Below are 24,822 nucleotides of genomic sequence, written 5' to 3'. Positions count from 1 at the left end.
CCCGTCGAGTGTCCCTGAATCCGTGAGAATCGTCCTGAAAGACACTAAATATCATTTCATGTCTTGATGAGGGAATACAGAAGCCCTGACCAGTTTGGAAATCAATCGAAGTGTTTTAATCGCAAAATGAGTCAACTCCATTCTTTAAAAAATGTGAGATATTTGCGATAAAAGCTGCTTAAAGACTAAGGAAGTAATAAGAAATTATTTTTTAATTAACTTATTTATTCATTTATTCAATATTCTCTACCCAGAGTAGCCCATCAGTGGTTTAAACAATGTTATTCCTGGTGCCCAGGAAAAAATATAACATTTAAGTAACAATAAATCATGGGATATTCTAAATCATAACATCATGAATAATCCCTATTATGTAACAATTAAGATATCACTTATAAAGCTTTTTTATTATTGCTCTATCTAATGATGAACTCACTTAAAAAGTATATTGTATCCACCATATTTTTAGTGAGTCTAAATTTTCGTGAATCAGGACTTCCCGACAATTTCGTGAGTGGTTAAATTCGCGATGGTGGAGTGCAGTACTGAATGGAGAAATGTACTCGTATGTCACATTCATATTGGGATCAGAGTCAATAATTTAACTTGACTTTAAATTTGTGAATAGTTCCTGCCTCACGAAATTCATGAAAATCAAAACAGTGCAAAATATTTGGCATATATACAGTAATTGAATTTACTTTTTTTTTTTCAATGGCACGTAATCCATTATGCAGTTAAATTTTTCAATTTACACCCATTAAAATAGGTGAGAAATACAGCTGACACCCTGATTACTCCTCTGAAACTCTCTGAATGTGATGGAGGAATGGTGGCAGCCGTGATGTCATGGATAACAACTATTTTAGGCTAAAATATTAATATTTTCATATTGTAGATGATCTTGACAAGATCATAGCTGTAGACTTGCTGAAGAGTGAGAAAGACATTGCACAACATCACTGTCATTGGATCAATATAGAGAAATTTTTGGCATACGAGGCAAGAGCTCATTGTAGCGGCGAACTGTCAAAGTATGTTTACCGTCTTGGGTAGAGTACATTGATGCAGCACAAAAAATGCAGCTGTGTTTGCTCCATAAATTTCAATTATTGTAGTCAAGGTTGCAGCCCTGGTTAGGAGGGCGAGGGGTTGCCTTCAATTTCAGGTGATGGAATAAACCTCAAGCATTTCTCAATGCCTCTGTTAATGTGATTTTTCATGACTTGATTCAATTCATTTCCGGCATCATTATTGGTATTTCTTTTATCGTTATCGCAGTATAAAAGAAATCTGTCTTTACGATCATGCCGTTGCATTACCACCAAGCCTCTAATTTGCCTGGCCTCTTTTCGGAAAAAAAGATCATTGACTTTCCATCCTTAATCATCTTTCCTCTCTGTTTCTCCTTGTCTGCTCCTCTCATCTTCTGCTGGGCATCATCCGGTAGTGTCTCTATGGCAACTACGTGCATTCAGCCATCATCCCGACATTCCATCGACGCTGCTACTGGCTGCTGCAGGTAAGAGGTGCTGCATGTGGTGCGGGTCTCAAGGAGCAGTTGCCATGTTACCTAATGTCTTTTAAACTAATTGATGAGCTATGCAATTGATTATGTAATCATCGTTATCGTCCTCACAAATTTCTTTAACCAGCTGAACCAACGATGCAACCTTTCATCTTTGCTAGCTATTAAAGGTGGTTTTTGTTACCAGTGAGAAAATTGTTCTTCTTTTCTTTTCTTTCTTTCTTTCTTTCTTTCTTTTTTTTTCTTTCTTTCTTTCTTTCTTTCTTTCTTTCTTTCTTTCTTTCTTTCTTTCTTTCTTTCTTTTCTTTTTTTTTTTGGGGGGGGGGGGTCTGTGTACATGATTATGGCACAATTTCAGCTCATTGCATCACTATGACTTTAAAGGGATTGTACAGTTATGGTTGAGACCTAATTTCAGGTTTCTAACAATTTTTGGTGAGATAATGAGAAACCTCTTATAGAATGTGAAAGAGCATGTAATTCTATGAGGAATTCAACGTTTATTTGATGAAAATTGGTTTTGAAATGACTGAGATATCAAAAAAGAGCAATTCTAATAAAGTGTGGGACCCACACTTTATTACGATCGCTTTGTTTTACTTTGTTTTTTGATGTTTCAGTCATTCCAAACCCGATCTTCGTCAAATAAACTTTGAATTCCTCTTAAAATGGTATGTTCTGTACTATATCATAAGTGTTTTCTTGGTATCTCGCAAAAAGTTAAAAACCCAATTCTCATCTGCACCAAAACTGTACTATCCCTTTAAAAAGAATGAATAGGATGTTAGTTGCAGAACTTTTTAAATACTGTCCATTTGATCCTCCCCTGTGACTTTTAAATTAGAAAGAGATGGGTGAGGATGTTTTTTTTTTTTTTTTTCAAATTTGGCTTTGCTCAGTCGGTGCAATGACTAAATAGCGCCCTCCGAGTTTATCTTCAGAGGCCATTGCCTGCCTGTTCTCTCATGTACGCACACTTATCACCCAGTTAATAAGGGAGAGCAGTGAGGAGTTAAAGATCCGGGGGTGTTTCATAAAGCTGTTCGTAAAGTTACGAACGACTTACGAACGACTGGTGATCAGTTCTTGTGCTAAATTATTGAAATTCTGATAAGTATAGCACGTCAGAACTGATCACCAGTTGTTCGTATGAAAGTTGTTTGTAACTTTACGAACAACTTTATGAAGCAGGACCCTGGTAGCGTGGGGATTCATGGGTGGCGTGGGGATTCATTCGCTGCCTACCAGGGTTCATTAGAATACCATGAACAACACCGGTCAAGAAATATGTGCATTGAAGCGTATGCTTACTGGTAATGGTAGACTCCAGGAAAGATTCTTCGGCTGTGTGTGTACTTTATACACAGGGATCAGTGATAAAGCTGTACACATTTCATTACAGGGATTCTCAAATATTGTATCCAAGCCAGGCCAGCCTTACCACTCCATGTTATCTCCACACTACCAGGGGGGTGTTTCATCAACGAGTTCGTCGGAGGTTTTCACCGACAAATTTGCTATCAGCCAATTAGATGCAAGAATTTCAGTAGCTTTTAACAGTTGTGAGTGTAAATCACTGACAAAAAGTTTCATGAAATGGTCCCCTAGGTCTTTAATGTTGGGTTGGAAGAGTTAACTCAGGCCCGTTTACACTGAGTACGGTATAGGCAATGAGCCAGGGTTTTTGCTATGGTGGGCCAAAAGGGACCATGTCTGGTTCTGTGACAAAAGCACTTCCCTGCTAATAATTTTGCTACAAAATTTATCATCTACTGTTGATTTTGTTGCTCTTGATTTCGACATAAGAATAACATTTTAGGTGATTTTGTACCGAATTACTGATTCTTTTTCAACGGAGCCAGACATGGTTCCTTTTGGCGCACCATAGCAAAAACCGGGACCATTGCCCGTACCTTGCTTGGTGTAAACGGGCCTTTAAAGGGCAATAAGGCATGCCAGAGCCATGGTGGAGGCAAGCATTGCTACAGACCAGCTGGTGGTAGTTGGTGTGCCCCAAAACTCTGGGAAGAAAGAAGAGAGGGAACAGACTAACAAGCCATCAGCATTGGCTACGTGGAATCATTAAAACCAACCGTGATTGGCATCAATTAGCATTGCGCTGGAATGCCAAATGTTTTTATTTAAATGTGTAGCGATTACACATTGTATACACTATATGCATTTATGAATACAATGTATCATCGCACATTCATACATACATTGTATTTACATATACACACGTATGCTTGGTAAATACATACAATCACCATACCATATAGGAGTGGTACACACACATACACACACATACATATGGACAGACATACAAACAGATATATGTATGCACATATACAAGCATTCATACATTAACATAGATGTACACACACACAGACATTGTACATAATATACTGATAGCATATCAGTAGTTACACATTCTGACATGCAGGCATGCAGGCATGCGTGAGGCACTGTAGATATGCATATAAGTAGTCAACATGCAAATCTGAAATGCGGACACACTGCTGTGGTAATGCCTTGTCTTTCTTCAGCTTACCTTGGATAAAGTCCTCCACCCCCACAGTTTCATTTCTTTTAAAGATTGTTTTACTATATGGGGGTAGATTTTAATCAAGTTTATCAGGAATCTTAACATAACTTTGTATTTTGCCGGTATGCAAGTATAATTTTATTTTATAACCATTATCTATCATGTAAAGTTAAATGCATGCCTATGTTATAATTCCTAATTTATTCTCTGTTATGTTTTGCTGGAAAAAAAAAGAGAATGAAAAACAGCTGAAATGAAATGAAATGAAATGAAATCGTTCCCGGGGGAATGAGTTTCAATACTGTCCAATAGGAATCATGGGGTTGGTACTCAATGGCAGCAGAAAAAAGAAAGAAAGAAAGAAAGCTCATTTTCAAATTAGTCCTATCAGAGCTGAGACTGCATAGAAGGTTGGGGCCTCAATAACTGCAGGTGAGGAATAAGAGTTGTCCACAAATGGTTGCAGGGTGGTCCCATTTGGTCCTACAGTTCGACCTCGATTATCCGGCCTCCATTTATCCGGAAATCTCTATTATGCAGACGCGTTCACGCAGTGAAGGACTTTTTTTTTTCGTCCAAAAATTGAGAAAAAACAGTGATTTTGAAACATCTTTTCATAGATCTATTTCACTAATTTCATAAGATGTGCATAATAGGTTTCTCAATATCTAATGAGGTAAAACATGTATGATTTTCACATAAAGATATACTTTATTTTTGTGAAGAAGGGACTACAATTTTGCGCAGGCTAGCATAGATTACACCACCGTTGCGGGGTATGCTACCTGCCTAGCTGCCAGTGCACTGGGACGGCAGCTATATACATTAACATTGTGTCTCCCATATCCAGCCAATTCGCTTATCCGGATGAGCGCCGGTCCCGACATGGCCGGATAATTGAGGTCGAACTGTATTTGGTTTCTTAGGGGGCAACAGAAAATTTACCCTAGGAGTAGGCGGCATCAGTGGAAATATTATATTTTTTGCATTATCTGCAGAATGCACAGGTATGTGCAGAGGTAAGCAATATTGTCAAGAGTTTTCCATGGAGTTTGTAGATATCAGGAAAGGAGGGGGCATATGGCAATAACTGTAACACCAGCAAATCTTCCTAGTTGACATTTGCTGCCTTTAAAACTGTCCTGGTCAATAAAAAGGTTTGAAATATTGTGTTATATTGGAGTGCGGTCTTTTATTTGTTTACCCTAACAACAGTGGTAGACAGAATTTTTTAGGAGCCCATATTGTGTAAACAGGATTTTTACAATTACAGAATAATTTCTGACATTTCTCCCTCCCCCTTTTCAGTCAATCTCTCTCTCCAATGATATTTGCATTGTTATTTAATTCATTTCCTCAGCAAATTGAATCTTCAGACAGAAAAGTGTGTGTGTGATGAATACATACACATAAGGGTAAAATGTTTGTGGGGCATTGGCAGCATATTAGCCATGGGTGAACAGCACAGCCCCCCCCCCCCCCCCCCCCTTGCAGTCCCTGTTCTGTCTATGTTTTCATCAGTCAAGAAATTCCGACTCGGAGTTGCGGCAGAGTTTATTACCATATGATTCCACTGATGCAGCCATGCTTTTAGGGCATAATGGCCTTAATTTTGTTTTCCATGAAGAACAGAATTTAGGTATTTTAGATCCGGGGAAAAAAAAAGATTGCACAGTGGAAAGAAAAAAAATTGGAGATGCAGACGTAGTAAACAATGCATTAGTTCTTCCATTAGGCCCAAATGAAAGGGGAAACTCGGCAAATTCTTTCACCTCTGTTACCACGGACAAAATCATCGCAACCTGGTCTGCTGGTGTTTATCTGTGGCCCGATTGCGGGATGACCTTTCCGATGGGATGGAAAGCGTTAAGGAGTGTCCCATTTCTGTATGTGCACGTCGAGTCCATTAACCCCTTGCATTTGAGCATCATTACCGTGAAAAAAGCTTGGCGCATTGGATTTGGCAGGCCACGAATGGGGGGGCTTGTACTCGCGTAATTCTCGCTGGCAGTCGGAATTCGCCGTGATGAATTTAATGTCGGATTCGATGAAGCTATGGCGAGATTGATGGTGGGATTGTGTTTATGCTGAAAATGTATGTGGCCGAGGGGAACGGGAGTTGGAGATGGCAACGTTTGCGGCTCGATAAAGTTTGTCGGTTGAGAATTGCCGAGATTGTGGCATTCTATCATTAAAGACAAAATGAAGTGACCATGCAAAATCAAACCAAAGACTGCTATGCATTCCTATCATTGTTAGAGTGAGGTTGTTGACTTGTTCTTAAAGTTTGTGGGTGGTCTCCAAAGCCAGAGAAAGGTCATATACAGGTATCCAAGAAACTTGTGGTACCACAAGACTCGGTTACTCTGACAGATTTCCATTATGCGGCCGTGTTTGCCTTTGCTGTAGTCATCCAGGATGAGAAGCCGAGAGTGAAGAAATCTGTACTTCCCTGCAGCTTTGAAAGATGTACTTAGCTTCCAGGAAGCCTAAATGTCACAATTGAGTCACGATGAAAATGTTAGGTCTGGATGAGGTTTACCTGTAGATACTGACTTTATTAAAGGACAAGTTCACCTTCATAAACATAAGGATTGAGAGAATGTAGCAATATTAGTAGAACACATCATTGAAAGTTTGAGGAAAATCAGACAATCCGTTCATAAGTTATGCATTTTTGAAGTTTTTGTGCAGTACCAGCTGGATGAGAAGACTACTGCAGTGTATGAATAACTTAGATGTCACATGCGTACAACAATATAAGGAAAATATAAAGAGAATTTCACAAAATTCCATCTTTTGAAAAAAGTACACATTCCCCTGACTCGATACTGACAAATGTAATGGGTAATATTATTCCCCCTGCCTTTAGAAAGAGGCAAGTCAAGTGCACTTTTATTATGCGAAAAGAGTGAAAATATGTTGAATTTTCTTTTACATTTTCTTTATACTGTTGTACGCATATGACTCACAAGCTGTAGTAGTCTCCTCATCCAGCGGTTCCAACACAAAAATTTAAAAAAATCATAACTTTTGCATCGATTGTCCAATTTTCCTCAAACTTTCACTGATGTGTTCTACTAATATTGTTGCATTTTCTCAATCCTTATGTTTATGAAGGTGAACTTGTCCTTTAACCCATTGAGGACGAGCTGATTTTGCTGTAACATACATTTCCTGTAGACGCTTGCCCGAGTATACTCGGCACGATAATCTTCATCAGGTTAATATCAATAATAGACGAAGAGAGGTGTTTTAACGGAAACCCAAACCCAAAGAGAAATGTGGATTGAGTGAGAGTAGCAACGAATAGTAAAACATATCAGTGAAAGTTTGAGGAAAATTGGACAGTCGATGCAAAAGTTATGAATATTTAAAGTTTTGGTGTTGGAACTACTGGATTAGGAGACTACTATAGGTTATGGTTGACGTATCTGTGTGGATAACAATATAAAGAAAATATAAAGGGAATTCCACAAAAATTCATTTTTCATGAAAATTACACATTCATCAACTTGATACTAACATATGTTAAGGGTAGCAATTATTCCCCCTGCTTTCTGAAAGCGGTTAGTCAAGTGCTCTTTCATTATGCTAGAAAAGTGAATGTTTGTGGAATTTTCTTTGTATTTTCTTTATATTGTTGTCCACACATACGTCATAACCTCTGGTAGTCTCCTCATCCAGCGGTTTCAACACCAAAACCGTAAAAATTCAGAACTTTTGCATCGATTGTCTGATTTTCCTCAAACTCTTACTGATGTGTTTGACTACTAATGTTGCTGCCTCCACTCAATCCACATTGCCCTTTGGGTTTGGGTTCCCTAATAAGAATAAAGAGGGAGGAAGAGAGATCAATAAACTGATTGGTAGTGAGGGGGGGGGGTGATTGGAGAAGAGACTTAACCGTGTAATGTGACTCACAGTCATGGTACAGAAAAATAACAAGTGTTCACTTTTCTGGAAGTCATACGCATGTACCTCTTCAGCTCAAATTTATTGCAAAGAGCAGGGTGTTTAATCCGGTGAAGTGGTCCGACCTTACATCCAGCTGGACCCCTTGGAAGATCAGCTATTGCAGCTGAATATGGGCTATCCAGCCAAAACAGAATCTCTATTTTTCTTTCTCCTTAATATTGTAAAGAAAGGGATGTGCAAGAAATTGTAATGTGTGTATTGTTGGTCACTCGTGGTGTAGTCCCATACATTCCTTTCTGTGTGTGCAACACTTTGTTCACTTTATATGAAAAGAGGAGGGCTGTTGCAAACATGTATGAATGAAAAACATGATTACATCAAAAGCTCTTATAGAGCCACTGAACTGCCCTGTGGCCACCCATGTGTGTGTGTGTGTGTGTGTGTGTGTGTGTGAAAGTGTGTGTGTCTGTACCTGTTTCATATCAGCCATGTAATACCATAGATGCCAAGTTCAAAAAATTTTTGTGAGTGAGATTTTCATGACTTGGCATCTCGGCGTGCCGGCATGTACACTGTATGTGAGCGAGGGACCGAAGCGACTGAGCGAGGGGAGGGTGTGGGAGAGGAGTGTCCGCCCTCCCATGGTAGGGAGCTTTTTCAATTTTTAGCTTTTAAATGGTGCGATACAGGAGTGACTATTTTTTACCTATTTTGAAAGACAAAAGGGAAATATGCCTTCAATCGCAACTCTCACTTTAAGCTATGCTCCCGATGCGTGAGAAAAATGTGTGCCGTGCGTGAGATTGTGAGACGGACTCTAAATGCTTGAGTCTCACGCAGAATGCGTGAGACTTGGTAGCTCTGTAATACCCTCATATATTGATCACGCATCTCTGCAATTTAATTTCCATGAGTGCATAGCCAATCCATCTACTAAAACCATACAAAAATATCATGAAATTTGATGCTTTCTTCAAGTGGGTAGAGGTTTCTACAGCAAGAGCTAGATTTGTGGGTGCCAAATGGTTATACTGTAAGCCTGTGGCTCACTTTATGTACTTTGGGTGTGGCTGTGTGTAATGAGTCACATTAGCTTTCGACATTAGCTGTCTAAAGCATGAAACGAACTAATGTTTTGGATCATACTACCATGCTGGTGTGATTGATTTTTTAATCACATCTCAAAAGTTCAGACTGATTTAGCGTGTCCCCATCTACTGAGCCCCCACCCCCCATCACATAATCCATCAAATATTCATGTAATCTCCCCAGTGAATGCGTGACTGTTTACAGAGTGTACTTCCGTATCCATTCACACAGTCTTTTCCCCTTTCAGAAGTAGCAAAACATTTACAAATGAATATAGACAAGCCTTGCAGTGAGCAGTCCTCAGCTGACCTTCTAAGAGTAGACACTATGGTATTTTTCAATTCAGTTCAATTCGATTTAATTCAATTCATTCCACATGCTAAATAGAATACACAAATGCACCTACACATATTGCACATCACGTTTACATGGAAAACCGAAGAATGAGACAAAGATATTCATACATAGTATGTGAGGCAATCAGATAAGGCCATAATGAGACCTATCGAGACCAATTCCTTTACAGATGAATAGGATTAATTGCATTCAAGGGAGATACATTTTCAGAGTAGACTATACTCATTTTTTTTTTTAAGTACAGAAACCAAAATATCAGCTTTTGGGCATGAAAAAGTGATTTACACTGATATCCTAGGCTGCACATTCATGGTTAGTTTTCTCCAGAGAAATGAAAAAACAAAAACAAAAGACAAACTCAGAACATCAAAAAGTGAAGAAAGTCTGGTATGAATGGTTCATTATGTGGCTGGATTGACTGCTCTGATGTGCTGATGATCTCATGGAGCAGCTTGTCATTAACCCTTTGAAGACGAGTCTGGAGTATAGTCTGGCAGGTGTCTATGGGAAATGTATGATATAGCCAAATCAGCCCATCCTCATTGGGTTAAAGGAATTATATGCATTGCAAATGTATGTTGACTTGTGATGATTCATGATATCCTCAACATCACTGTGACCATATGTGTATTTGATATGTGCCATATATTTCATGTTTTTTTTTATCATTATTTTTCTTTAGATTACCTGGATATGCCCACAAAAAGACAACTTCTAAATCAAGATTCTGCCAGTGGCATAATCTGTCCATCATTGCTTTAAAGGACATGATTAACAAAAGACATTAGGATGCACCTTTCCCTAGGTTGAGCATAGCTTGCATGTTTCCGTAATACTAATACGATAAACAAAAGATGATGCAGGGAAACATGCAAGTTACCCTCTGATTCCAATACATGTCTTTTGTTAATCATGGACCGATAATGTCACAGGCAGAATCTTGGCTTGAAAGATTTTTGTAGTTGTTGTTGCTGTTGTTGTTGGCATTTCCAATCAATCTGAAGCAAAATAGTAAAAAAATTGTTATGAAATATGTGGCTCATATTTAGATATTCTTGTGGCCACGTAAGTGATGATCAGGGTATTATGAATCAATACAACACATGCAGTTGCATAATTCCTTTAAATGGCAGGGAAAAAAAAAGACCAGCAAAAGTCCTTTTTTTACCATGTAGCTCCCTCTCTGCCATGATAATCTGTTAATTAGGGCCGCCACTTTAATGGATAGCAACACTAATCTCATGTTTGCATTTGGGTGAATGTAGAACTGAATCTCAACGAATCGTGGCCCGTGATCTCCAGAGAGGCAAAGCGGCTTGCATCGTTTGCAGACCAAATCCAGCTGTTAGGCAATGTTTTATCCGCAACGTGATTGTGGATACCACGCTTGCACGCGTGTGTGACTTGAATAGATCTCGATGTACGAGGCACGGTGATCAGGTTTTGATCTCTCCTGGCTGTTTTTGTCACATTCTTGTTTTTGGCGGGGGATCACGTTCCCAACTCGTCTATTTTAATTTTTGTTCTTCTCTCTTGTCTCTCTGCAGCAAGCCATGTAAAATCTGTTTGTAGAAACTGTGAAGTATATATAGATGTTTTTTTGTACCTAGCAATGGGTATTTCAGGTAAAGAGCGTTTGCAAGTGAACCGGAATTTCCAGGTCCATTCAAGTTTTGTTAATTTATTTCATTTCAATTTTTTTTTCTTGCATCATGACATTTGATGCACGCGTCGTCGCTTTCATTGATTTACTCTTTGCCGTCATGACAGCTAGCCTTGCACGGCTCAGACGTCGATGCCCGATGAATCAAAAGTTCCGCCGAATTCTCGGCATTTGTCGATGGCAGAGACATGGTGGAGACATTGCATTGTCCCCCAGCTTTTCAGATGGGTTAAAGTGAGGGCTCAGAATTGATTGTCTTCAGAAAAACAGAGGAAATGAAAATGTCAATGAATTCAAGTGATAATATGTTCTTTTACCAGTAATTTGATTTAATCTTATGGAGGTGGTGCATGCTTCTGTACAGGACATTCTGTTTGGAAGAGATTTTATGGTCAGATGTTGCCAGAAGACAAGAGTGAAATGTATCATTAGTGCTGTCTCCATGGTAATGCCATTTTCATGAATTGATCTTACACTTGTGCTTGTTAAAGTGAATACATCTTTGCTATCAAATTGACAAATGTGTTTATTATCAAAATATATGCTGAGCATGGTTGGGCTCGAGATTAGGAGAATATGTATGATTATGTAAATTCTGTGTTACAAATTAGCTTGCAGAAGGTATCTAGAGAATTTGATTAATTTGGGAAAAAAAGAAATACCCAGTAATATTTTAAGAAACAGACCAAATAGTAATGATAGAGAGATTAGAATTGTGTGTACCTACTAATCTTTTCCTCATGTATTGGATTATATTTGGCAGTTGTACTATGTTAAAGTCATATTATGTAAGAGATGACAATCTACACAATTAGGAATTACATGACTATTGTGTAAATGGGTTTACTTTTCCTCAGCCACAAGCAGCACAGTAGTGAAAGAGTTTTAACAGGATACAACAGCAACTACAACAGCAGCAACTATAACGACAATAGCAACAATAACAGTTGAGTCAAAGTTGCATCACAATACCTTCAACACTGTGACAGAAATCCAGACCTTTGCATCAAAAAGCTTGCATTGCTAAGCGTGCAAAGGTATTCAACAATTGTACACTTCCTGGCAGTTACAATGCCAAGTGTTATGATGAGAGGCTCCAACCCCAAGCACCTTCTGATCTTTGATTCTCCCACCTGAAACCCCTAGCAAACTGGAGACTCCGACTTGATGTGTGCTTTGCGCACATCACGAGCACGAAGTCTCGTGCGGCTTGGGTCCAGGGCCCACGTAAGGGCCCAGGAAGCTCTAGGGTATAGATGCTCTCTCATGCTATATCATGCTATCTCAGGTTTATTTTTCAACAAAGTATACGATGGCACTAAGTAGGAGATCATTTCAAGTGGGAGAAAATAACATCGTAAGCGGGAGACACAGAGCCAGGGCGGGAGAAATTAGATCTCAAGGGGGAGAATGGGAGATTTTGCGAAAATGTGCTTTCGGCGGGAGGTCTCCCGTCGAAAGCGGGAAAGTCGGAGTCTCTGTATGATGTTGGTCGTTATACTCGGTTTTGTGTGTTTGTGTCTCTGTTACAGAATCCAGACATTGTGCTCGTCCACTACCTGAACGTGCCGGTCACTGAGGACCGCAAGCTGACCCTGGAGTCGCTGACCAATGGGTCCCTCATTGACCTGCCCCAGCGGGATGGCAAGACCTGGTCAACGGAGGACATCATCAAGCAGATCACCCCCATGTGTGAGTGGTTGAGCCCCAGACAATACTGTTTGAATCAGTGTGACAAGTTTTCGAAATTGACTGCATAGAATGATCCATTATCTTGCAGGGGATTGGGGAGGAAAGTGAAAAATATTGCTTAATTTCAATGTGATCCAACATAACTCTACCATGGAATCATTACTAATGAAGTGCTTCTTGATTTTCCATTATCTTTAAAACCAGACATAATCACAGCACACTGAAGTGATCATAATTATGTGGATTACTTTTGAATGGATCAACGGATTTTCCTCAAACTTTACTGTTCCGTTTTTTTTCCGAATATTTTTTGCATTTACTGACTCCACGTACAGTGAACATTTTGGGGGTAAGTTCTCCTTTATAGAGTAAGTCCATTGCAACTACTTCCTACTGGTAGAATAAGATCTTGGCTTTCTGTAATCAGTCTGAGTCTTTTCCATATATCATAGTTTATTGCTTTTTACTGATGGATTGATATTCCTGATTGATTTATCGTCTTCTTTAGCAGCTTGAATGTTTATATCTGTTGCTTGGAGATGAGTAGTTAACATCAGGTCATTGGGCATATGAAAGTAGTCATCAAAAGCATAATTAATATGAAACTACTGTGCCATAAGGTGATGTCTTATTTGATTACCAGTGAAACAGGGGCTCTTGTGCCAATGTTTTATAGGTGATTGAAAAATAGTTCCGTGTGTGTGTGTGTGTGTTGTGTGTGTATATGTGTATTTTCTATAACCTGAAATATGAAATAGGAGAGAAAATGACAATGGAAATTTACATCTGTAGGAATGATTCATGTACTAAAGTGTGTTTGCTTGTGTGTGTGTGTGTGTCTGTCTGTCTGTCTGTGTGTCTGTCTGTCTGTGTATACATCTGTATACAACATGTGTGAAAAACAGAGCTGCCAAGTCTCCTTGACTGTGCAGGAGGCTCTCTAAAATCTCTTTATGCTCTGGCAAGCACGTATTAAAGGGGCGGTATAGTTTCGGTTGAGATGGGGATTGAGGTGTTAACTTTTTGCAAGATAATTAGAAACCACTTATATGAAATATTAAAGAGCGTACAATTAATAAAGAGGAATTGAAACTTTATTTTGTAGAAAATCGGTATTTGAAATGGCTGAGATGTCCAGCTTTTAATTCCTCATAGAATTCTATGTTCTTTACTATTTCATATAAGTGGCTTCTAATTATCTCGCAAACAGTTAAAATCTAAATCCCCATCTCAACTAAAACTATGCCATCCCTTTAAGTGCCTCCTGATTTTGGAATCATTTTTTACCTATTTGGTCACATTTTGATAAAGCACAAGTATTTCCCTGATCGCTCATTGGAAACTCCCTAGTCTGATGTCTGAAAGTTGGTGGTTCTGGAGAGAGAGTGTGTTTGTGTGTTTGACATGTTTTTTTTATCAAATCATCAATAAATCATTGGTGAAGAATACTAACTGCATTCTCTGATTTCACTTTCAGTGCACGGGTACCAAATTCAGCTGAATGGATCGACAGAATTGACAGTAAGTGTTCTAAAATACCAGTATATCACTCCTACTTTGTGACCTTTGGGAGGGATGCCCCCGACCCCACCCATGCCCCCATGGTTCTTGGTATCGCCAATATGCAAAAAGATTCTGCACACGCTGCAGAGCCACGTCACAGATGCACTGTGGGATTCCTCGCGAGCATTATCACTTCCAGTTGTCTTGCGCTTTTCTCAATTCCCACGCGATTCAATGCAAGTTTTGTCTGCTTTTGTGTGGTTGCTGCTTTTTTCTTCAGTTAGAATTAAGCTAAAAAAGAGATTACAACATCTAAATTTCACTGATTTGCAATCACTAGCATCATGGTTCGCTACTGCAAGGCTTCAATGTGCTGGTCACATGATGGAAAGCAAAGAAATATTCAACAAAAGGTACCCCTGGATAAAGACAGAACGTGACCTGCGTGCATATGCACCAAAACCGGTTGCAAGTTTGTTCCCTGCGCTATCCCATAATGCAGCTAAAAATGATGCTCACCACACGGCACCCAGGTATTGGCGATACAGAGAATTGAGCTAATCACAGTTTTATAAAGTAGGAAACGGCAGCATTAGTGATTGTGTGAGTAAACTGATGTTGGCCCACAAGCAGCGACATTGACAAGTGTTTCAAGAGAGAGCTAATTACATTGTTATTATCTTTTTTATTATTATTATTACGAGACTGAAATGTATATGAACCAGGAAGTATATGACAGAAAAGTGCAATGAGATGATGAGATTTCATCCCTCCGTTTGATAATTAACTGTCTCTGCCAACTGCAATTTTGATTACTTTTCAAGCGTTTACGCTTTTGACTGAAGCTGTCGACACCCATGCAAGGACAAACGGGTAGTGGTGCATACAAACATGGTCTTCGTGGAAAGAGACAGGATTTCCCCATGAATAATAAACCCCTTAACTTGTCTGTCCAGCTAATCTTGTGCTTTTTTCTCAACATGAAATAGACATCACTAGCTTGAAACACTGACAATAATATCTACCTCTTCTCTTGGATCTGCCATTGATTTTGGGAGCAAAATTTCAGCAAATAACTTTTCTCAGAAAAAAACCCAAAACAAAGTAATGCTCAACCCTACATCCTGTATAGCAAAGAGTGGAAAATGTGTCATCTATCTAGGATACATACTTGTGATAGCTGTGAGAATGCTATTCACATCTTAACCCTTAAAGTGTCATGTTGATTAACCTGTTGATGACAAGATGACTTTCCTATAACAAGCATTTTTCATAGACACCTGCCCAATTTTACTCAGAACTAGTCCTCAGTGGGTTAATGCTGACACAAGCCCTACCAAAAGGTCACATTCTTCAGTGCGATATTTGACAAAGCCAAGTGCTGTAAATGCTGATTGTACAGTGTGTATGGTATTCATTAAAAAAACAACATTGTTTGCCCTCGGAATGTTTCCCTCATGTGGTTGCGTAGCTAATGAGAGGAATTACAAAGCAAGAGATAAAAAGCAGATACTTAAATATTATGCTCAAAATAGAAACCAGACGAATACAAATGAGCATTTCTGCTCACATGGTGCTACTTTCTAAGTGTGTTTTAGGTTTAGAAATAATCCAGCCTTTGCCCAAAGTGGTGATAAAAGTCATCTCAAATATAGTGTTACATGTTGCCAATAGTGTGTTCATCAGGGCAAGTGGTACAATGTATATGATTACTGCAAAACCAGAAATGGTCATGTGCATGTAAGTTTCATGAATTTTGTAAGAGCCAAGATTCGCAACATTAAAATGCACGCCAAAGTTCTTGTCTACACTTTATGCATTGAATGCCAGTAGCAATTCTCAAAAATTTCATGCTGCGAAAGAGGCCGTAGGCTCCAACTTGCAAAAATGTCATGCTGCGAAAATATCTTGCTTTACAGTAAATCTCTGTACAGCAAGAGAGCAAACCATCCAAGTCATTAAATCCAGTTCTCTTGTCATCCGTGGTCAGAAAGAAATTAGAACACTGACCCAGTATTCTGTTGCATGCGTTATTCATACTTGTGCAATATTGCTAGAACTATTACCCTGTATTTTTCCTCACTCTTTCCACTATTTACAACAACTGTCAATCACATCTATCATTCCTTGACAAGAATAACTAAGACTGAGGTTAATTTGTGATTTTTTCTCCAAGTAATTGACTGCAAGTTAATTTGCCTAAAGTTTGATGATTACATTGAGAAATGATATGCTGAAGTCAAAGAATCTCGCTTAACCCCTTCATGGCCAGAGATTAGGCTGTTGTGTATGCCATAAATAGATGGTCAGAGTCAATGCAGAGCTGCTGTGTTTCCCTGATATTGCAGGAGGCTCTTGTAAAACTGTAATACCCCTTTCCCGTCCTGACAGATAAATGCTGTGTATGCCATATATTTTATGAGATTTTTCTTTTGGCTGGGAGCTATTTGCGGATGTTACAACACAGGCGTGAGGTTTCCAACGGTTTTTTGGTGATGATTTTTTTAGATAATGAGAAACCTCTTATGACATATGAAGGAGCACACAATTCTAAGAGGAATTCAAAGTTTATTTGAAGAAAATTGGTTTTGAAATGGCTGAGATATCCAAAGCAAAGCAATCTTAATTAAAGGTAGGCTCCATGTTTTATTAGGATCGCTTTGTTTTACTTTGTTGTTGGATGTCTCAGCCATGTCAAAAGTGATTTTCATCAAATAAACTTTGAATTCCTCTAGAATTGTATGCTCGCAAACATTTCATAAAGTGGTTTCTAAGTATCTAAAAAGTTAAAAGCTGAATCCTCATCTCCACCCATACTGAACTATCCCTTTAACTCTGATTCTGAAATGAATGTGACGTGTATACATACGTACATTTCCCCGTTCATAACTGTACTCTATGATTGCAAAGTCAACCACTCGCAAAATTGTCGGGGAGTCCCAATTTTGAAAAAAAGATATGCAGTATGAAAGTCACCCTAAGCTGGAAATTATTTTGCCTACTGAGGTGCTTGTAACATACAGACATCTCCCTGGTTCTCTTTGGAACTTCTCTGAGTTTGATGTGTGGATATTGGTATCCCTGTCAGTATCCCTTTAAGGTTTAAAATCTTTACTTAAAGAAGGTTTTAACCCTGTCTGTGCCAGGGACTTTGGACAGTGTGTACAATGCTATGGGGTTTTCTGTGCCAATCAGCAGTCCAAGCATGCAAAGGGTTGAAGTTCATAGAGGCAAGTCTCACAGCAAGGAAACCCAGTTAAGACGTGTCCAAATGAAAGATTCCAAACCAGTAAACTCTTGATTGTCCTGTGCAGCCCTCAGATTCGGCCAAGGTCATTGCCCAGTACCTCCTGCACGGTCAGCGTCAGGCCAACACCGATTCGAGGAACTGCAACTGCCTGGATTGTACCACGCTCAGGATCATGGCCCAGGTTCCACCCAGTCCCGCCGGTGAGCCGCCTTCTCTTGTTTGAACTGCATTCCCTTGAGCTGCCTTCTCTTGAGCTCTGTGCAGGGAAATATTGTAATTTGGGTACCAAAAGTTTCCATAATTGCTGACAAACCTCTGATGTGAACAAGTCTTTGGTATTAAAGGGACTGTATAGTTTTGGTTGAGACCTAACTTCAGGTTTCTAACTTTTTTGGTGAGATAATGACAAATTTCTCATGGAATCTGAAAGAGCATATAATTCCAAGAGAAATTCAATGTTTATTTGATGAAAATTGGTTTTGAAATGGCTGAGATATCTAAAACAGAGCAATCCTAATAAAAGGTGAGACCCAACTTTTATTACGATCGCTTTGTTTCACTTTGTTTTTGGATGTCTCAGCCATTCCAAAACAGATTTTCATCAAATAAACTTTGAATTCCTCTTAGAATGGTATGCTCTGTACTATTTCATAAGTGGTTTCTTGGTATCTCGTAAAAAGTTAAAAGCTCAATCTTCATCTCCACCAATACTATACCATCCCTTTAAGTGGCTGTTCATTTGATTGAAAAATAATAAGTTTAGTTGATTGCAATCTATTCTTATATTTGAGAGCATCATGAATTACAGTTTAGGTGAAGAAAAAAAAATATTGAAGAAGTTGTTGGATGCCATCTCCATAGAGTAACAAAGTGTGATGTCATAGCCATTCATTGCCATGGAAACTGGTTCCAAACAACCTCACCTGGCCTGAATATCTGTAAACACTATTGTTGCTATAACCATGCTCGCACCTGGTTAAAACCCAAAGCTATAGCAGACCTTGACATCATTGCCTCTGTACTGTACATCTCCTCAAACTTTGGAAAAAAAAAAGCTCAGACAAGATATGACCGCTTCTGTCAATATTGCTTGCCTTTTCTGACACTCCTGTTATTCTTAACATTCAATGAAACGAGCCATATATTTTGAGAGTACAATAGTTTTTATTATTCAAACCTAATCCCACCAAAAGGTGATATAAAGTTAGAAAAATTGATGCAGTTTTAGGTTAAGAGAGTAATTCTGTTTACAATGAACACTTCCATAGGAAAAGAAGCTGTGACTTTGTAATCCTTTATAATTAACATATCTATTTAAAGTCTAATTGCCCAATATTTCTCTCCTTGAGTTTGATTTCTTTCAAACTTACAAAAAAGCAGATTACATGAAAACAAATTAGGCATGTTTAAGCCAGACAATGAGAGTGTAGCCTATTGAAGTGGAGAGCATTAAAACTGTATAGTGTGTCATCAAGAGAGGGCAGCAGAGCTCATCTGTATGTAGGCAGATCACTTTCAATGGAATGTATCAGCAGGGTAAGGTTGGAGGTTACTGATGTATGAGGTTTTAATTGGCATGTCATTTCTTACATGCAGTTAACATTTTTATGTGTGTGCAGTGATACTCGTTACTCGTATTAATATTTGATTGCTTGACTCGGTTCTGAAATGGTTAAATCACTAATTCATATTGGATTAGTTGTGGATAGAATTTCAAAACTGGTTTTAAGTACAGTCCCATGCTTAGGCATTGATGTCATGCAACCCTGCCCGACTGACAGTGCACTATTTTTCTGCTGAGTAAGCATACCCAAGGAGATTGGGTGCCAGTAGATAGCACATGGGTGTGGTATGGTAAAATTTTGAGCCTATGGTATGCTGAGTAAGCATACCAGTACCCAAAAAGACTGGGTGCCAGGAGATAGCACATGGGTGAGGTATGGTAAAATTTTGAGCCTATACTTGCAAATTTTTTGATGGGGTCAAGGGGGAGCCTTATCCCCACCAATAGTACTAGACTTTCCTTGGCCCACTTTCTGTGTACACTCATTGATTGCCTCCGTGGGTAGCCCAACTGAAAATCCTGCACTAGCTGGCCCTGCAAAACAGCAGGGTTAGCACTGCATTTGTGGTACTAACCCAGCAATTGCGGTGCCAAGCAAGCCAATGTAAACAGGACCGAAAAGTAGTCTGGAGTTAAGTGAATGAGATAATGCCTGAAAACCACTAACCAATCAGAAACAAGTTATTGATGAAGATGCATTCTTGTGAATGCTTATCAGTGAAATGAAGGATTAGGTGATTTGTACAGTTTGCAGGGTAATTGTGAACATTCGTGTACTTCTGGAAGTACGGGATTAAAGATATGCAAAAGTTAAAATGCTGGTTTTCTTCTTGGCCCAGGACAGGTGCAATTTGTGAGTGTAAATAGCAAAACAAATTGGTGCAGGATTCATAGTAGTCTTTGCCCAAGGAAAAATACAGGTCAAGAAAAGCAAGTGTAAAAAGGGTGTAGGTTAATCATCTTAACAGTTCTGTGTATAATGAGAATTTCTCGTCTTTTTGCGTCAGGTTCCTGCAGCAGTCATGGTACTTGCCAGTCAGGGGCGTCCACCAGCAAAGGCCCCACCCATATCACGGAGGACAAGAACCGGTCTTGCAACACCCAGAGCACTCTGTCCACGGCAGTGACCAACACAGTCAAGATGGACGAAAGTGGCAACATCAACTTGCTGATTGTGGTAGCCAACCAGAACAATGCGGGGAACAAGCTGCAGGTGAAGAGTATCGCCCCTGTGGATTCCTCCCAGAATATCTCTGAGGTCCTCAAGGGACTCAGTGGTAATGTGCAATGCGTGAGTGAACCTGACGTGAATGTCAGCAGTGGTACCAACGGTGTCCAGGAGAGTGTTTTGAGCAATGCCCAGCACAGAGGACTCTCAGGAACACCCGTCCCACCATCACCTATGGTGTCTCAAGATGGACGTATCAACGGTGTTCTGCCATTTGTTGCCCAGCAAGCCCCAGGATCTGTCCTACAGGACTCCCTACATCAGAGCCACCATCTCCCCTCTACCAGTCATCAAATCCACCATCAGCAGCAGGTGGGAAGTGAGGAATCACAAACTGGTGTGCACAGATCGCAAGAACTGACCCTCCATTCCCAGGGACATCACCCCAAGCACATAGGAAATATTAACCAGCCTGCGCGGAATATTCACGACTGTATGCCCCATACTTCGCCCCAGGGGATCTCGGGACGTAGCATCCTCAGATCCCCACAGCTGGTTGTGTCTTCCCCACAACCAATGCCCACTCCTGAGGGTCATCAACTTCCCTTGCTCCTGACTTCGGGGACTCAGCAATGTAACCCTTTTGGTCTATCTCAAGAAATGATGCAATCAATTCATGCCGGCAATCAAAACAATCCTGGATCACTTAATCAGGGACATCAAGCAATCACACCTTCCGCAACATCAGAACAACTCAATACTTTCAAAATGCCTGGTGTGAGGTTACCCACAGATAATCTGCCCACAGTTTCCATGAATCCCCCGCAATTGATCCTTCAACCAGCTCCTTCAAATACAACTAAGCCTGCGCAGTTCATTCTGAAAGCATCTGAAGCAAAGGAAGGTGAAGCTCCAAAGTTTATCCTCAAGCCAGCTGATGGTCAGGACAATCTAAGCTCCCAAGGAGTTGCGCCTCGGCAGTTCATCCTCAAAGCTGTAACGTCATCAGACTTACAAGGTCCTCAAATGAATCCTGTAGGTCACCATGTGGCCAACAGTACATTACCAGCTCCAGCTCTCGGCAGTTCCCACAACATGCATGGTTCAGTTTCACATCCTGCACTTCAACAGATGGTTACAGATGCCAACATAGTGGCTGCTGAAGCCAAGAGTGCATCACACTTTGTCAGGACGGAAGGTTCTCCAGGTCAGCACTCTGGTCTTGGTCAATCCACTGCTACTTTGACAGAGCGCAACAAGATTCAGGCACAAATGGCTCAGGTGCCATCAAAGGAGGTCAGCGGACAGTTGAAGATTACTGGTCAGGAGTCAGCTGAACTACGCCAGATGGTGAATGGTGACCCCAAACTAAAGACCCTTGAAAATCGTTTCAAAGACCACCGCAGTGATCTGGTTATGCTACCTGAAAGAGTGCAGGAGCACTACTTGCAAATGCAAGCTGTTGGAAGGATAACCAAAGATGGCCCTCATGCAACTGCAGACACTAGCATGCATCATGGCACTTCAGAAATAATGGCCCAACCAGACACCCCAGTGTCCATGATTGGCATCAGCTCTGCAGAAAATACTCCCCCAGAAACTGGCATCATGGCTCAAAGAACTAGCCCGGGACGGATTGATTTGACCTACCAACACTCCGTGAACAGCAGCCATGGCTATTGCTCAGAGAATTCTGAATTCCCCACCCTGTCCGAGTTCAACTCCATTGACCATGATGGCAACTTCACGTCCCAAGAGCAGAATTCCCTTCTCTCCGATATACTCTCTGCAGGACCCGGTTCCTTCCAGGAGGACACTCCGAGTGATTCCAACCTTGGCTTCTCCAAGGGTGTCCACAGCACCTCAGATCTTGGTTCCCTTCCAAGTCCTAGCAATATTGAGCTAGACTTTGATTCATTCGACCTGATGGAAAGCCCTCTGCCAGAGTTAGGGGCCTCACTCCTGGCAGCATCAAGTCCGCACTCAAGTATCGGTGACTTTGGCCAGGAAGAGAGCCAGAGGACACCTTCTGCAGAGCAGGGTGATGGCAGCTCAGCTCCAGGAACAAGTGCCGAGGAACATTCCCAACAGCTCTGTGACATCACAGACTTTTCACCGGAATGGTCCTATACAGAGGTAGGTCATGGGAGATTACTGTCTTGTGATTATAGGTGTCATCTAGAATTAGCCCTTGTATGGAGCTACAATGTAGCTATGCCTCATGACTTGGCTTTTAGCTTTATATAAAATTGTAAGATGTTAGAGTTCTTATAATCTCTGCGTACTGGGAAAACACAGGTTGTGAGAAAAGATTAAGTTCTGTGGAGAATTTGCAAGAATGTTACTTGACTTCTCATCTCATTCCTTTTCTGTGTGGCATGTGCTCATTACAATTTTAGGAGATGAAAGCTCAATATCTTCACGATTGAAAAAAAAATACTTTCCTGCTATGATTCTGGCTTAAAAAGATTGCAGTGTGAAGAAGACACTATCATTGACGTAGAATATCACACTTTGTACTGTAGAGTTTCAATAGAGCAAAATGTTTGGGAGAACTGAGGTGTTTGTGTAAGAAAATATGAAGAGTGGGTTTAGAGTAAAATGTGAATGTGTGGCAGTACTCCTTTGTTGGGTATACTGGAAGATTGTTGGCAGAGAAAGGTCTCTTGCAATCAGTGCAATCAATACTTCCATCATGTTTGTGGAGAAGGAACTCTGATGTGAAGTCTTTCTTTCTTCCTTTGTTTCTTAGGGTGGTGTGAAAGTCTTGGTGACAGGACCATGGCACTCTGCTGATGACGTTTACAGCTGTGTTTTTGATCAAACCAGTGTGGCTGCCTCCCTTATCCAGACTGGTGTCCTACGATGTTACTGCCCAGGTGAGTGCAGAACGCTTGAAATGCATGTGACTGAGAAATAAGTTTTTTCTCTGTGTGCGTTACGTCCTACCTCATCAGTGAATAGGGATATCTCTGTTGGTGTTTTTGACTCAGATGCGTCCAGGAGAAGTAGTGAATAACTGTATTGTTTACTGAGCTGTAAGTGACATTTCAATGTTCATATTTTCCAAATTCAAACTCGTCCATGTTAAGTGCCTTCAATCTTCGAACATGAAACAGATATAGACAATCAATCAATCTGATCTATCTATTTATCTATCTATCCATCTATCTATCTATCAATCCATCAATCAATCAATCCTTTCTGTCTTTCTTTGTGGCAGCACATGATGAAGGGAAGTGCGAACTCAACGTGACATGCAATGGTGCTCTGATCTCCAAGCCCAGGACCTTCGAGTACAAGGCCAGGGACAGACAGTCAATGGCAGGGACACACGACTGGCTCTCCTTTGATGGTAAAGGGTCCATGTGGTGGCAGTCATAGACTGTGGTGTAGATGATAAGGTGTTGACTCTAACACAGAGGATCCTGAGTTTGAGTCCTGTCTGGTGATAGTCTTTGTCAAAGACCCTCTTGCTGGAGTAATTGCAAGAGAAGCTAGCAGGGAATGACAGAATCAAGCCACCAGTGGGAATGCCTTTTAGACAAACTCCCAAATTTCGAACTTCGCCCATGAATGACTAAATTTTGCCACCAGGGTGTGGCAGCTAATTTCACAACTAACAGGCAGAGCTCCATTCAGGGGTGGATGGGCAAATCCAGCAATTCCATTGGTCAAAGTGACTAACTCAATTAATGCTGAATTAGTCAGTAGGATGGGTAGCAGGTTAGTGTTTGTGTTAGTGTTTTGTTAATCACAGATCTCAAAAGGATATGATGCAGACACGCCTGGCTCTCTTCTCCCTTGACTCGGGTGCAAAAGGGAGTACTGGGCAATATTTGGGTGATGAGAACTGCAAAACCCTCTGGGAGAACATTGCTAATGCACGATATTCCTAGTTAAACAAGACCACATGACACTTGCAATTAGCCTTTTGTTACTCATCTGTTACCAGATTATATTGTGAGATGCAAGAACAGACAAGTGTCTGTGAGGACTGTCATAGATTTAGCAGTGAGTTATTAGATCTATAAGTATCCTTTATTTCTCTTGGTCTCCCGATATGACTGTGACTTTCTCCCGCTGTGTATCTCTTGTTTTGAATGTCATTTATCTTTTCCCTGAAATGCATGTGATACCTGACAATTATTTGAAACAGTTTTACTCTGTTTTTGATAATGATTGCCCTGTGACATTTCATAAAGAAGTATAATCGATATGTATGTATGTTGGGATTTCATCTACTCTTCTCAGAAAACCGTTTCAAGATGGCAATCCTGGAACGGCTGGAGCAAATAGAGCAGAGGCTTGGTATGAAAGGATCTTCTGGAAGTCAGGTAAGGTGCTCCTCACCTGCTCAATTTGTGTGTGTGTGTCTCCTTGACAACTCATATCATTTCATTACTGTTAAGAGTATTTGATTTTAACAATGATGTCCTGTGCAAATTATTTCTTCTCTCTGTGAATTTGCGAGTGAGGTTGTGTGTGAGTCTCAAACTTAATGGACTTTATTTGATCAACACATCATAATACTCAATCCAGAGT

At 40.2% G+C, this 24,822-nt stretch overlaps 1 protein-coding gene across 1 annotated transcript in view; it reads left to right on the top strand.

Annotated features, from left to right (window-relative positions):
• Positions 1-24,822, top strand: part of LOC139744127 (calmodulin-binding transcription activator 1-like) — a 116,958-nt gene that overhangs the window by 79,144 nt on the left and 12,992 nt on the right. The window contains exons 5-12 of the mRNA XM_071654583.1: positions 1,451-1,522; positions 12,633-12,792; positions 14,270-14,313; positions 17,610-17,745; positions 20,117-22,413; positions 23,030-23,156; positions 23,501-23,632; positions 24,532-24,614. Of these exons, the coding sequence (XP_071510684.1) occupies positions 1,451-1,522; positions 12,633-12,792; positions 14,270-14,313; positions 17,610-17,745; positions 20,117-22,413; positions 23,030-23,156; positions 23,501-23,632; positions 24,532-24,614 (3,051 nt within the window). The remainder of the gene's footprint in view (positions 1-1,450; positions 1,523-12,632; positions 12,793-14,269; positions 14,314-17,609; positions 17,746-20,116; positions 22,414-23,029; positions 23,157-23,500; positions 23,633-24,531; positions 24,615-24,822) is intronic.

This window comes from Diadema antillarum, unplaced genomic scaffold, assembly GCF_040938485.1.
Source record: "Diadema antillarum isolate AM-2024a unplaced genomic scaffold, OU_Dant_1.0 seq00001138_RagTag, whole genome shotgun sequence".
Lineage (NCBI taxonomy): Eukaryota > Metazoa > Echinodermata > Echinoidea > Diadematoida > Diadematidae > Diadema > Diadema antillarum.
This window is presented reverse-complemented; position numbering and strand designations above follow the sequence as displayed.